Here is a 13,655-nt window from a genome sequence, read left to right on the forward strand (position 1 = left end):
CCCGCCACGCGACGACAGCTGCCCAGCAGGAAGCCTCGGTAGCAAGTCATCGTCCGCCCGGCAGACCTGGGCTCCCGACCCCGCTCTTTGCCCCCAGGTGTGCGCACCGCCCGCGCCGTCCCGGCCTCTAACTTCGCGCCCGCTGGCCAGAGGTTAAGTACAGGGCCCTGCGTGGCCCGCGCCGCTAGGGGGACGTGCCCGGACGTTGACGGGGGCGGGGAAAGCCAGGCGATTGGGAGAGGGGAGCGCCCACCGGAGGTAAAGGTGGGCGGGGAAGAGCCGGAGGCCTCAGGGTGGTGGGTTTTGTTTGTGTGTGTATCCGTTTCCATTGACGCCTGCGCAGTGGCCGCTTCACCGCCCGAGGGACAGCCTCCCGCTCCACCCCCTTCCCCGCGGGCGCTCTCCCGCCCGCGACTCTGTCAGCCAATCAGCCCCCGCCCAACCCTGTCAGCCAATCAGAGCCCGCTGCGGTTTCCGAGCCCGAGGAGCTGCGGGAATTGGCTGCAGCCAAGGGAAACGCTGGGATCCTATTTGGTGTTTGAGCTGCCGGAAAGAATCCAGCTGGAACCGATCTGAGGCGGCGCAGGAACTGTGGGTGGGGTTTTGAGCACCTGGCGGGAAGGCATGTGTCGCGCATTTCCTTATTGGGGTACGGTCCTTTCCCATTATTGCACCTAAGTCTAGACCACATAAGTCTATACTTTTTCATTATTGCTCATGAGACTAGGTGCTTTGTTCGTTCATTCAACTAACGCATATTGGATGGCTGATATTTACAACGCTGAGCTAGGGTCTTAGGGTACTGACCCACGACTGGCTGCATAATTTGCAGGGCCTGGTATTAAAAGACCATGCGAAACCCTTTGTTCAGAGGTTGTTCAGAATTTCAAGACAACAAAGCAGTATGCAGAGCACTGGACCCATGTAAGCATGGGGCCCTGTGGGACTACTCGGTCGTGGCCCTTGCTGATCACCAAAAAACAGCCCAAAGGGAGAAAAAAAGGTGTGTAGTCTCTGAAGAGGTGGAGGAGTCTGGGCCAGGGGAGCATTTCCAGATGGAGAGATAAGGTTGAAAAAGTAAGGCAAGTGTGAGGGGTTAAGACTGTTAGTATTTGGACTTTATTCTGTAGGTAGCAGTTAGTGTTTTGTGGGCTTTTAACTCGTAAGAAGAATCCTGAAAGCAGTGTTTGATGACGATTGATCTGGCTTAGGAATGTTGAGCATATTGAAGGCAACTTATCCTCTTTAATATATCTTTAATTCTCCCTTTCTACTGGTTTTTCCTACTAATTATTTAAACATACTCATATTTATGACATCTGAAAAAAATTTAAACCAACTCTAAGCCCTAGCATTTTACATGTTGTCTATCTTCCCTTTAAAGCTAAGATTTTTGAAAGAGTAATCTGTTCATCATTGCCGCATCTCCGCCTCCTATTCATTCCCAAACCAGTTGTAATCATTTCTCCCCACCATTTCACTCAATACTACTATTTCCAAAGTGACCAAAGATCTGATTGTAAACTCAGAAGACATTATTCAGCCCTTAAGTAACTTGATCTTTATGCAGCATTTGAAATGGTTATCATTTCCTCTTGAATTTTTTTACTCCGGCTTCCAACACACCAAATCCCTGATAGTGTCCCTCCCATCTCTCTGTTCCCTTTTTGGGTTCTTTCTAAGCTAGTCTTCAGGATCTATCCCTCCAGGATCTATCCCCTCTCTTCCTTTCCCCTCCTTTTTCTTCCCTTCTTTCGTGCTCACTCTCGTGCACACTCATGTTCTCTCTCTCTCTCTCTCCCCGCCCCCACTCTTCTGCATGAGTTCATCCAGTATTGTATAATGAAAAGAACTTGCACTTTAGATTTAAAAAGACTCATTCAAACCCAGCTTTACCATTTATTACTTAGTCAACCTTTGTCCTACTTATTCCTGTATAAAGTATAATAGCTACTTTGTAAAGTTGTAAATATATATACGTGCCCATTACAAAGTATACACTTGGCAAATATTAGCCCCTTTCCCCTTCCATGACTTTAGCTGCCACCAGTACCTTCACCCCAGACTGTCCTGAGTGAGCTTCAAATCCTTATTTCTATCTTCCTGTTGAGCCTTATATACACAACACATGTCATTGGAGATCAAATTATATTTGATTGCCTGCTATGGGTCAAACACCCTACTAGGGCTGGAGATAAAATGATAAATAAAAGGTAGTCTTCCCCCTAAAGGAACATAAAGTTTTATGCAATGGTAGAGTTATGTACAGAATGCTATAGGAATGTGGAGAAATCAGTCTTAACAGCTTAAGAGGAGTTAGGGAAATCTTTCTGGAACTGTCATGAGCCAAGCCTTAAAGAATGAAGAGATATTAGCCAGACTCAGCAACAGTGAGAAAGGAATTTCACAAGGTGTGGAGCAATGAAATAGCAGTTCTGAATTCCTAGAGAATTTAGAGGGAGGCAGGCAACAGTGGGAGGTGAGGCTAGAGAGGTAGACAGAGCAAAAGAGATGGAAAGTATTATAGCCATGCTTAGGAACTTGGCTTGTAGCTCATATATGCAAGGAAGCCACTAAAAGGAGAAAATGACATGATTATCTTTGTAAAGATTGTGAACAGGAATTTCTTGGAAGAAACACAAGCAGTGAATAAATATCTGAAAGATATCTATCTTATTCGAAATCAGAAAAATACAAATTAAAGTAATAGCGAAATAGCCTTTTATAGCCACTAGATTGGCAGCAATTTAAAAGTTTGGCAATCGTCTAATTTTTGAAAACATACATCGTGTCTTTATTAGGCTAAACATTTACCAGATACTGTAATAACTTCCAGTGCCACAGTTTTCAAATATCAAAACTTTTTTAGAAATCATTTTGGAATTGTGACTCTTGTCCCCTTGTTATGGACTGAATGTTTATGTTCTTGCAAAATTCATATGTTGAAGCCTTAACACCCAATGAGATGGTATCTGGAGATGGGGCTTTGGAAGGTAATTAGAGTTAGATGAAGGTATGGTGGTGGGGCCCTGACGTAATGAGATTATAAAAAGAGACACCAGAGAGCTTGTTCTCGCTCTCTCTCCCTCCATGCTCCCACAAAGAAGAGGTTGTGTGAGCATGCAGTGAGATGGTGGTCCCCCGCAAACAAAGAGGCCTCAGAATTAAACCTACCTTCCCAGCACCTTGAATTTGGACTTCCCCGCCTCCAAAACTGTAAGAAGTACATTTCTGTTGTTTAAGCCACGCAGTCTGTGATATTTTGTTATGGCTGCCCACGCACACTAAGATGCCTCTAACAGGAATTGTTTAAGGCTCATGATCAAAAGTCATTTTGAAGCTATGAGTGATCAAACTGGACTGAAAAATGAAACATAGCTAGTAAGTACTGAGACTAATTTTCTAGTGTAATTCATTGTTTCTGAAACAAAAATCAAAAGAGCATCAAAGTCTGTTGTGTGATTGTTGAATTTACTGTAGTCTACCATAATAATGGCATGTAAGAAAAAATTCATTTGGCTATATATGATTTTTTTTTAAAGGTCTCTATATAGTCACACCTAGTCAAATATTAATGATAATTTAATTTTATAAATAAAGCAAAGAACAAGTTAAAATATTGTACTTTTTGTATATTTAGTGTTTTGGTACATAGGTAATGTATTTTTGTTCATTCCTTCAAAAACTATTAGATACTGACTGTGAGTCAAGAATATACAAGATACAATGGCTACAAGTCCAAGAACAAATATTCTCTTTAAAGGAAGGAAATCCAAAGGCTAAATAAGAATACACATTTCCCAGAAGAGAACACAATTAAATGAAATGTTATTAGGCAGTTATAGTGGTTTTCAAAGAAATGACTGAAAATTTTGTAAAATATTTGTTTTACGGCCAATGTATGATTGGAAAATAAATATTTCGATTAGATATTTATCAAATTCAGCAATTTGTAATTTTAACTATTATATCCATCAATGTGATGAATAGTCCAAATTAGTTATCAAATCCTATTCTAAATTAACTTCTTCAAAAATAATAAATTTTGAATTTCCGAAGTCCACGTGTTTCTTAAATTCTTCACTTTCTCCACACTAATTAAAATGTAAAACTTCAGAATTATTAGACTACAAGAGAAAAATTTTAATTCCAACAAATTATATTTCATGAACTTTTTAATAAAAACTCTTCGAGGAATGAATAGGATCTTCTCATTTAGTTAGGATGGTTTAGCATTTTCAGTAGGGTGATCAATCTTTTTGTAGATATCATGTTTATAGTATGTAGCACTCATGAACAGGCAACCGACTGTCTGTGAGTCCACCGGGAAGGATCTGTGATATAAATTTAAAATATTTTGTTATACAATGGTATATTCAGATTAGATTTAATATTGAATACAACTGAACATGAATACTCATGAATATGCTTACTGGTGAAGAAGTGAAATATATAGAATTTATATTTTTATAAGTAACAGTTAGAAATGTTCCTAATTTTAAGATCATTAAACATTTTCAGATCATTAAACTCTTTCTTAATTCATGGGCAACAATGTTTTAAAAATTAGACTTTTTATTACTTTCATAACATTTTAGTATTTGTATGCAACATCTCCTGGAGAAGGTACTAAATGAAAGGGGAAAATGGCAGGGGAAGGACATGGTGCTCATATGACTGACATTTACTTTGCATTACTTTCATTGTTTCTCATCTTGTACAAAGATAGTTGCATATTACTCTTTCCTAAAATGGAATATAATAAAATATAGATTCTATATACAGGTCATTTGTTGATGAGAATTTTGCCATTTAATCCTTCTTTCAAGTTAACGTTTTTAATGGATACGAACTGATTTTCTAATAGATCCCATTTTATTGTTGATGATATAAACATAATAATATAAAAGATAATATACATTTCATACATTTCAAAGAATAATTAGCCATTTGTTTAATAATAACAAGGAAAATAATATTTACTTAGTTCTCTCATTCACTGAGTCAAGCAGTTTATGATCCTGACCTGCATGTTTTGTGCATTTTTCCTCCTGATTACATTTGTAGTATTAGGCAAAGGAAGATATTTCATGAAGTTCTGCTCATGGTCTTTGATGGGTTTTTAAATTATGTATGATTAAAGCAGCCTTGAGATTTAAAATAATTAAAAATTGGAAAATTGCTTGCTAACACACTATATTACCTAGTTCTCCATAGAGTAGAATTTATGGGTAAATGAAATATTATTGAAAATATCTAGATGACTTTATTAGAATAGCTACATCTATATAACAAAGCTGTGCTTATTATTTCCTTGACAATATTTTTCTCCAAAAATAATAATGAACTTTTATTTTAAATTCACTTAGCAGGACAAGCACTGAAACCTAGAAGCCTGTTCATTACTGGTTCCACTTCAGCCTTGCTCAATTCACGAATCTTGACACAATAAAAGAAATAATACTTTCTGCCCCAGGCAAAGGAAGTCTTTGAAAATAAAGATTCCAAAAGGGGAATAAACAGGATTTTTGGTGTTTCAAGCCATATTTGCCTGGTGGCTTCATTACAAGTATTTATAATTTCTCTTACTATAGCCAATAATAGGCGAATGAGAACAAGTGAAAAGACATATGAATAAATGGTTAGTTTCAGGGTAGCAATGTAATATTTTAAACTGCAAATATGGTCTTTTATGCAATTTATATGCAGATGATATGCAGGCATCATGATGAGGCTGAGTTTTGGTAATATCCTAATGAAGGCCACATATTGAAGATTTTCAAACCCACTCCTTGGATTCAAACAGCTAGGGCTCTAACCCTCCCCAACCCCCTTAAAACATATCAGTTCCACTTTTTAAAAATTTATTTCGGAGGTTAGGATTGTGCATAAGATTTTTTTTCTTAAACTTCTGACCTAACAAAAAAAAAGTTATTTACCTGATCTATTTTTAGTGACTTCAATGAAATCATCCTCATCCTCATCACAGCTATCACAGTTTAATTGCTGGAGGACTGTTTCTGACTGGCTTTCAGCTTGATTTCCGTCTTTCTGCTTATCGAAGCTTCGGAGTGCAACAAGGCGATGATGTATTGCTGCATACAGATATCCTGTATCTTTGGCGCTGGCCTGCATAAGGAAAACTAAGTTGTTAGGAATATAAATAATTGAATAATAGCCACATTTTATGAGTTTTTAATCTTTCACTATTAATAAGGAAGGAATTATATGGCATAAATCTAGAATGTAAATAACCCTAAAGTCTGCTGGATAAAAAGTCAATTTATCTTGAACCAAACTAAATATTAAAGTGGATGATTTTATAAGAGGTCCCGATATGTGCATTTTAAACTGATAAAGTAGAATTTTGTGATTTAAAATTTGTTTGAATTTCAGTTTGTAAAAGACCATTCTTCTTATTTTACACTGTAGAAAATTATAGTATTAGGAGGTGAAAAAACTTCTATTTCCTTTATATCACTTTTCTTACGTACATCACTTTCCCTGTAAGCCACATAGCTCTATGGAAAAGGAGAATTCATTAGAGCAGTCTATGATATTGTATCATATCGGAAGTCCTTCTTTCAATACTTTTTATGCTATTTTTATGGTTTCTATTAATATAAAAGATCATGGTAACAATACCATTGGTATAACATTGACTGTGATTATTTTTTTAATTCAATCCATGTGATAAAACTGTGGTTTTATGTATTCCATTTGTATTAACAAAAGCACATAGCATGGGTATTCAACATATACTTGTTTCCCTCTTCTTTTTACGTATAAGGAAATGATGGCTCAGAAAGGTACAACGGCAAATTGGCTGAGACTTGAATCCAACTTTTTCATCATCTAAGTCTGTGCTCTTTAAGGTAACATGGCAGTAGTTTACATTTTTTGTATCTTATAATTTCCAAAAAAATCTGGGAAAATTTTCTTTTTGCTAACCCTCCAAGGAGCCATCAAACATTTAAAAGCCAACAACTCAAGGTTGAACCAACTGTATGCCAACTTTTGGGAGAAGGATCTTAACTTATGTTTTTTCATATGCATGGTCTAAAGTTGCTTTAAATACTTGTGGGGAAAAAACTAAAATATAAATACAATAAAATATTTTTGTTTCTCATGTTGCATTAGATATTACAGAGTAGTTACTGAGTAAACATTTGTTAACTCAACTAATTTAAAATTATATCATGTCCAAGGTATAATTTTTCTTTAGTAAGTTAATTAGTAAAAATACTGAAAGAGTATTTGTAATTGAAATATAAATACTATTCTCCTACCTTGACTTTCTTACATTAAATTTTAAATATACCTTTCACTAGTCAATATATTTATTTCCTTTTGCCAAATTCACTCAGATCTTTTCATTTAAGAAACTCAGAACAAGAAGTTAAAAACAAAAGAGCAATGATATATTTTTTGAATAACAAATTTGCTTTAATAAATTGTAATTCTTAGGAAGTACCATAAGAAAATACTGATAAGAATGAAAATTGGTTCAGTCTTTCTGGAGAGAAATTTGTCAACACAAGTCAAAACCTTTTTCCAAGAAAAAAAGAACATATATGTATACTAGAGTTCCTCGCAGCCTCCTTAAAAAATTTATAATAATGTAACAGTAAATTACCTAAGTATTTAACAAAGTTGGATTAATGTAATAAATTGTAGTGCAAAACAGAACAGAATTCTTTTCACCCGTTAAAAGAATTTTTGAAGGATGAACAATTATTTAATGACACGAAAACACTCATTTTCACTGATAAGTGAAAAGGTTACATATGTGTATTTACAATCTAATATTAGCTATCTAATCTTAACCCCTTTATTTTGTTTTCTCTTTTTCTGGTGTTTTTTCTTTTTCTATTTTTGTCTTTTTAAATTTTCTTTTTTTAACCACTTTATAAAGTTTATTATTATCATCTTCATTTGGCAGATGAGTAAAATCAGGTTAAAGAAGACTAAATAACTTGCTTAAAGATTATACAGTATATACAGTATGGTACACATGTATGTGTACACACACATATACTAAAATATAGTATAATTCCAAAACGTTAAAGGTGACCATCTCTGGGAGTGGACTTTTGGGTGATTTTTATTTGCATTTTGTTTGCTTATCTCTAAAAAAAATCCTACAAATTAAAAAGCATGGGTCAGATATTGAGCACAGAATCTAATTATAGATAACAGTCTCAGTCTTAGTCTCAGTCTCAGGCTACTTGACTCACTCAAAGCCAGGGGCATCTGGCCTGGCAGACAATCAAGCATTACCTCTCTAAATGGTAAACTGGATTTGGGCATCACCTCACTATAACATCATAATTCTCAATATCACTTACACCTAACAGTACACATATTGGTAGTTAATAGAATCTTTAGTTTTTCATCAATGGTCATTTGCCAACTTTTTATCCATTACTATATGGAAGCTAATTTACTTGTATTGTCAGCCTGAATCACTTGGATGCTCAGTCTTCTCCAGTCTTCTGGGGCTCAGCCCACAGAGGAAACCTAGCCTTTTTTCTGTCCTGATTTCTGCCAGCTCTCTCTCTCTTGTGCCTGGATGTCTTGTATTTAAGGTCAAGCATTCCTTCTGCAGGGGACAGCTAAAGCTATGCTCCCATCCTGTTACCTTGGAGACTGACTCATGTCCAGAATTGGAATTTGCTGTTGGATTGGTTCTTTTACCTAGCCAGCCCTGTGTTTTTCCATTTCTCACTGATTCCAGTGATCTCAAAGCCTTCTCAATTTCAGCATTCAGTATAAGCATCAGGCTGTGGATTCTGCTGGCTTCCTAGGAGCCAATCTTGACAATAATCCCTTTGGTAACTTAGTAAGATTGTTGACATAATTTCAATAATAAAGAAAGATGTAAAGGTTTGATTGCATATACCAATACAAATGTTTTGGGACAGGTACCAGTTGATTACTATAGATTTTGGTGTTAATCTCTAAATTTCATATAAAATTTAGGTCTTATATTAGACTATAAACAACCAAAATGAATGGCTAACTTTTTAGCCAATGGTACAGGCTATTGTTATAAAATAGAAATAAAACAAATTAGTAATTGCAGAGATCTGAAAATATAATAGAGTGGGTAATCCTCAATCACTGAAATTGACTTACCTGAATTAAAAACACTTTGATGCTATAGTCTTCTAAATCGGTCGCCATTATTCGTAAATTTTTGTGGTTTGCTCTTTGAATCTCCATTTGAGCCCAGAGTTTGCTATTGAGAATCAGCCTCAGGCTGCCTTGATTGCGCATAACTAAAATAGGAAAGTGAATATATCAAACTGTACAACAGTTGATTCCTTAACCTTCCAATTTGGCATTTTTGAAAGCAAAGTAAATCTTTCAGTTGTTTTTCGGACTGTATTTTCACCATTAAGTTGTTATTTGACTAGATTATAACTTGGTTTTCAAATTGGGCTTTATAATGTTAAAGGACTTTTTTATTAGCTTAAAATACTTTAATTATACTTTTGTACTATAATATGAAAAATAATTAAAATTTTAGAGCTCCTTTAAGGACCTAGTAGTCTGAAGAACTTATCCAAGAATTGTTTAAAATAGAGAAAACTGAAATAAAAACTTTAAGCATTCAGAAAATGGAATTAGTTAAGTAAATGATGGTATAACTGTTCAAGATGTTATAACCTCATTAAGAATACTGAAGAAAGATAATTATCGATGAAGAAAGGTGATCATGGTCTACTATATAAAAGAAAAAAAATAGCTTATAAACCAATATAAACACCATGAATCACAAATTTTCAATATATGTATACATTTATATACCTAGAAAACAAAGTCTAGAAGAATATATTCTGTTAACAGCGTCTATCACAGGAAGATAGGCCTATGAGTGATTTTAATTTTTTTCTTTTTGTTAATCCATATTTTGTCTCTTATAATGAACATGTATTACCTGTATAATAAAAAGAAAAGTTGTTTTGTGGTTTCTTTTTGGCAGACAGCAGAAGGAGTGGAATTAAACCAGAGTAGAAAACAACTAGCATCTGCCTTAGGAATAATGCTCGATTGGGTTATTTAGAAACCTGTTTGCCAGTTACAGACTGAAGACACTGAATTCTATTCCTTACCCATTCCTTGACCTTGACATCTGAAACTCAACAAATATCCTTATACCTGGATCCAACTTCTATTTGTGGTCTCCTCCACAGCTTTGACCACCCAACGTTGACCAATAAACCAAACCTATCCACTCAACTCAGATCTCTGCCTCGGTTCACTCTTGGTTTGGGCCTCTGAACAAAGGCCAGTGTGTCTTTTTGGATGCCCAAAACCTCCTGAGTCTTTTAATTTGACTGATGATTCTAACCATCACTCTGTCCGCAGGATTCAATAACCATACACATTTATTTCCTTGGAAACTGACCCTGCATCGCAACCCACACACTATGTTTAGAATGGCAAGGGTAAATTATAGGGCGAATGTCCTCTTTCGGAAAAACTATTTTTTACTTTTAAAGTAATTTGCATCATATTCCTTTAAATAATAATGAGATAACTATTTAGGTGTGTGCTGGGCTCTGTCATAGGTGCTCTACTTGCATCATCTCACTGAATACTCACAACTGCTTAGTAAGTCATAGACTAATACCGATACAACTAGGGCAGAAAGAGGTTAAGTAACTTGTCAAAGGTGACCAGTTAGTGGGGAGCCAGAACTGGAATCCGGTAGTCTAACGTTGGAGCCTACTCTAACCAGGAGGTTCCTATAGCACATTAGAAATAATATTGTTTTCACAGTCTGATTTATTGACATATTTTATAAGACATCTCCAGAAAAGGATATGCACCTATGTGGGAAACTTTACCCTGAGAAATAGTGTCTTGCTTTACAAAATGATTCCTTACTTAGTCTTGACTGGAATGTTCCACTGTCACTACTTGGTGTATCATTCAATCTCAAAGCTCCTCTGCCCCGTTCAATCCAGGACTGTGTTGTTTTGTTGAATATAAAAAGCTTGCAGTTGATCTGAAGGACAATTTTTTAAAATGTCAAATAGATAGAACATTGTTTTTTCAAAGCAAATTCTTTCCTATGTTGTAACCTTAGCAGAATAACCTTTGTTAGTGATTTATACATCAGCTTTTAAATTTTATTTAACTTTTAAAAACATGAATTTTGAATAATTCAAATATCAAAAACCAAAAAGCTGTAAAAAAGTGAGAAGTCTCTCCCCAACCCTAGTTTCCCATCTGCCAATTTCCACCTCCTGCAATTGTAACCACTGTTGCTAATATTTTGTTTATCTTTCCAAAGATATTTGTATGTATGTATACATGAGACAATACATACATATGTCCCCCCCCCCGCCTTTTTTTTTCTATAAATAGTAGACTATCATACTTTCAGTATCTGGCTTTTTCACTTAATAGTATATCTATATATACACCAAATTTTAAATTTAATGTTATTCGAACTATAATTTATTTGAAAGTAAAGAAAGCATGGAACTATTTGTATGCTTAAAAAATTTGTATGCTTAAACTATTTGTATGCTTAAAGTCCATGGCATAAGAACTAGGAAGTGATACCAGAGTACCCTACTATAATATCTGGCTTTTTCACTTAATAGTATATCTATATATACACCAAATTTTAAATTTAATGTTATTCGAACTATAATTTATTTGAAAGTAAAGAAATCATGGAACTATTTGTATGCTTAAAAAATTTGTATGCTTAAACTATTTGTATGCTTAAAGTCCATGGCATAAGAACTAGGAAGTGATACCAGAGTACCCTACTATAATTGAATGTTTACCAGTGGTTCTCAAATATTATTGTGTTCAGGAATCACCTAGATTACTAGTTAAAAATACAGTATGCCAGGGCCTCACCCCTGGTGATTACTTCAATAAGTCCAGGGTTAATCTGATCTGAGAGTTAAGCTTTGAGACACTTTTATAATAAATGTATAGTAGATCATGGGGGAAGAGACGAGGAAAGAAGAGGGTTTGGAGAAGAACAGATGTAGGAAGACAAAGAGAAATCCGTGCCTTGTTGAAAAATGATTAAGTTGTAGTAATTACCTTTCAGATGCTCACTCCGAAATCTAGACCACTCAACATTCAAATCCTATGTGTGATACTGTATACTACATATGTGAAATTCTTAATTTATATGAAATTCAGAACTTAAAAACTTTCAAAAAGAAAACAAAATTTTTTACTATTTTGAACTAAAATCAATTCATCTCATCAGCATTTTAAAACCTTCAGTGTAAGTAGAATTTTTAAATCATATGATAATAGCACTGATTACAAAAGCAGGTTGAAAAGTATGAAATACAGGTCAAAATTACTTTAAGAAAGGGTCCCGAGCTGTCTTCTTCCTAAGGGACTAATGTGAATGGACCAACAACCCATTTTCCCGCAAATTACATGTATACATGTAAGAATCCAACAAAAAATTGGTTTAATCTTTGTAAGCGTCCAACATTTTTATTTAAGCAGCTTAGTTTTCTTGAAAACTATATGTCTGCCTTTATTTTTTAAAATGTCCTGGTGATGGTAACTTTCTTATATGTATGTAAGTGCTACCCGAAAGAGCAAATACATGATATACAAACCTTTAACACATTATATTCTGCTTCCTCCCCTGTTATTACATCAATTTTCTCCAGCAAGCACTTTTGTGATGATTTAGAAGAAAAGGCAGCAGCCGATTCAATTAGAGATATCTTTTTAATAGAGTCTGGTCCTAAGAGAATAAATAGGGAGAAAAAAAAAAAAACACATAAAAAGCCCCATTTTCTCCACTTTGTTCTTTGTTGCCACTATTAACATACATATCTCCTTAGCTTTTTATAACAATGAATGTTTCCAAAAAGCCACAGTGTTTGAGTTTAGGTAAATCTCTGTATTGATTCCTCATATCATTTACTCAAAAATTTTAAAAACCTTCTATGTCACGTGACAATATTTATATGCTTTAATCTTTACCAATAAATTTTAAAATACTGGACTATTGTTTTTTTACTTTATAGATACTAAACAAATGACAAGGGAAAACAGGAAATAAACTAGTTGAATCAAATGTTTTACAAATGAAATAATTCTTACTTGAGTTTGGAGAGTTGATAGGAAATTTTAAAGTGGATTTAAATGGTTTTTCCTTGGCATTGGAATCATTTTCAAGTTGTGGCTGGGTTTTCTGAGTATCCTAGGTGGGAGGGAAAGGCATATTATTTAATTTTTCCTCATACATTTGCAGTAAGCCAAAAGATACCTTTGTTCTTCTGTTTCAACATGGGGGCAAAGAAACCCAGCTGCTCTGTTTTGAGGGGCTCCCTATGTGCCAAACAGGTAATTTCCTCCCTATCATTTGAGAACCTTGGTTCTGATCCTCAGGAAGCAAGGAAGCATAATCCACTGACCACCAGCCTACAGCAGGTGGGATTAGTTCTAGGGACAATGCGAGAAGTTAAGAGGCTCCAAAAGAGGTAGCAGCTATTTTACACTAACACCAGGTCCTCGCTACCACCAGGCTAACCTGAGGCCTGGGAAGGAGGAGCAACTGTCATCTCTGTTTCAAGGTATCTCAGTATTCCCAGCAATTCGCTCTATCTACTACATTTAAAATAATAGTAATAATTAATAAATAAATA

General features: G+C 35.1%; 2 protein-coding genes across 4 annotated transcripts in view; both read right to left on the bottom strand.

Annotated features, from left to right (window-relative positions):
* The window catches only part of NADK2 (NAD kinase 2, mitochondrial), a 35,755-nt gene extending 35,376 nt beyond the window's left edge, over window positions 1-379 (bottom strand). Inside the window, exon 1 of one of the 3 annotated variants that reach the window (XM_025052155.1) lies at window positions 254-379. The gene's annotated coding sequence lies outside the window, so the exon portion shown is untranslated. Of the gene's footprint in view, window positions 1-66; window positions 181-253 lie in introns of those variants that run through there. The other 2 variants (XM_025052154.1, XM_006919485.3) reach the window with 2 other exon arrangements.
* Window positions 380-4,178: 3,799 nt separating this feature from the next.
* RANBP3L (RAN binding protein 3 like) overlaps window positions 4,179-13,655 on the bottom strand; it is a 42,084-nt gene continuing 32,607 nt past the window's right edge. Inside the window, exons 10-15 of the mRNA XM_015595318.2 lie at window positions 13,111-13,210; window positions 12,618-12,748; window positions 10,897-11,017; window positions 9,139-9,281; window positions 5,940-6,129; window positions 4,179-4,334 (exon numbers count right to left, since the gene is read on the bottom strand). Of these exons, the coding sequence (XP_015450804.1) occupies window positions 4,291-4,334; window positions 5,940-6,129; window positions 9,139-9,281; window positions 10,897-11,017; window positions 12,618-12,748; window positions 13,111-13,210 (729 nt within the window). The 3' untranslated portion in view covers window positions 4,179-4,290. The remainder of the gene's footprint in view (window positions 4,335-5,939; window positions 6,130-9,138; window positions 9,282-10,896; window positions 11,018-12,617; window positions 12,749-13,110; window positions 13,211-13,655) is intronic.

This window comes from Pteropus alecto, unplaced genomic scaffold (assembly GCF_000325575.1).
Source record: "Pteropus alecto unplaced genomic scaffold, ASM32557v1 scaffold338, whole genome shotgun sequence".
Taxonomy (NCBI): Eukaryota; Metazoa; Chordata; class Mammalia; order Chiroptera; family Pteropodidae; genus Pteropus; species Pteropus alecto.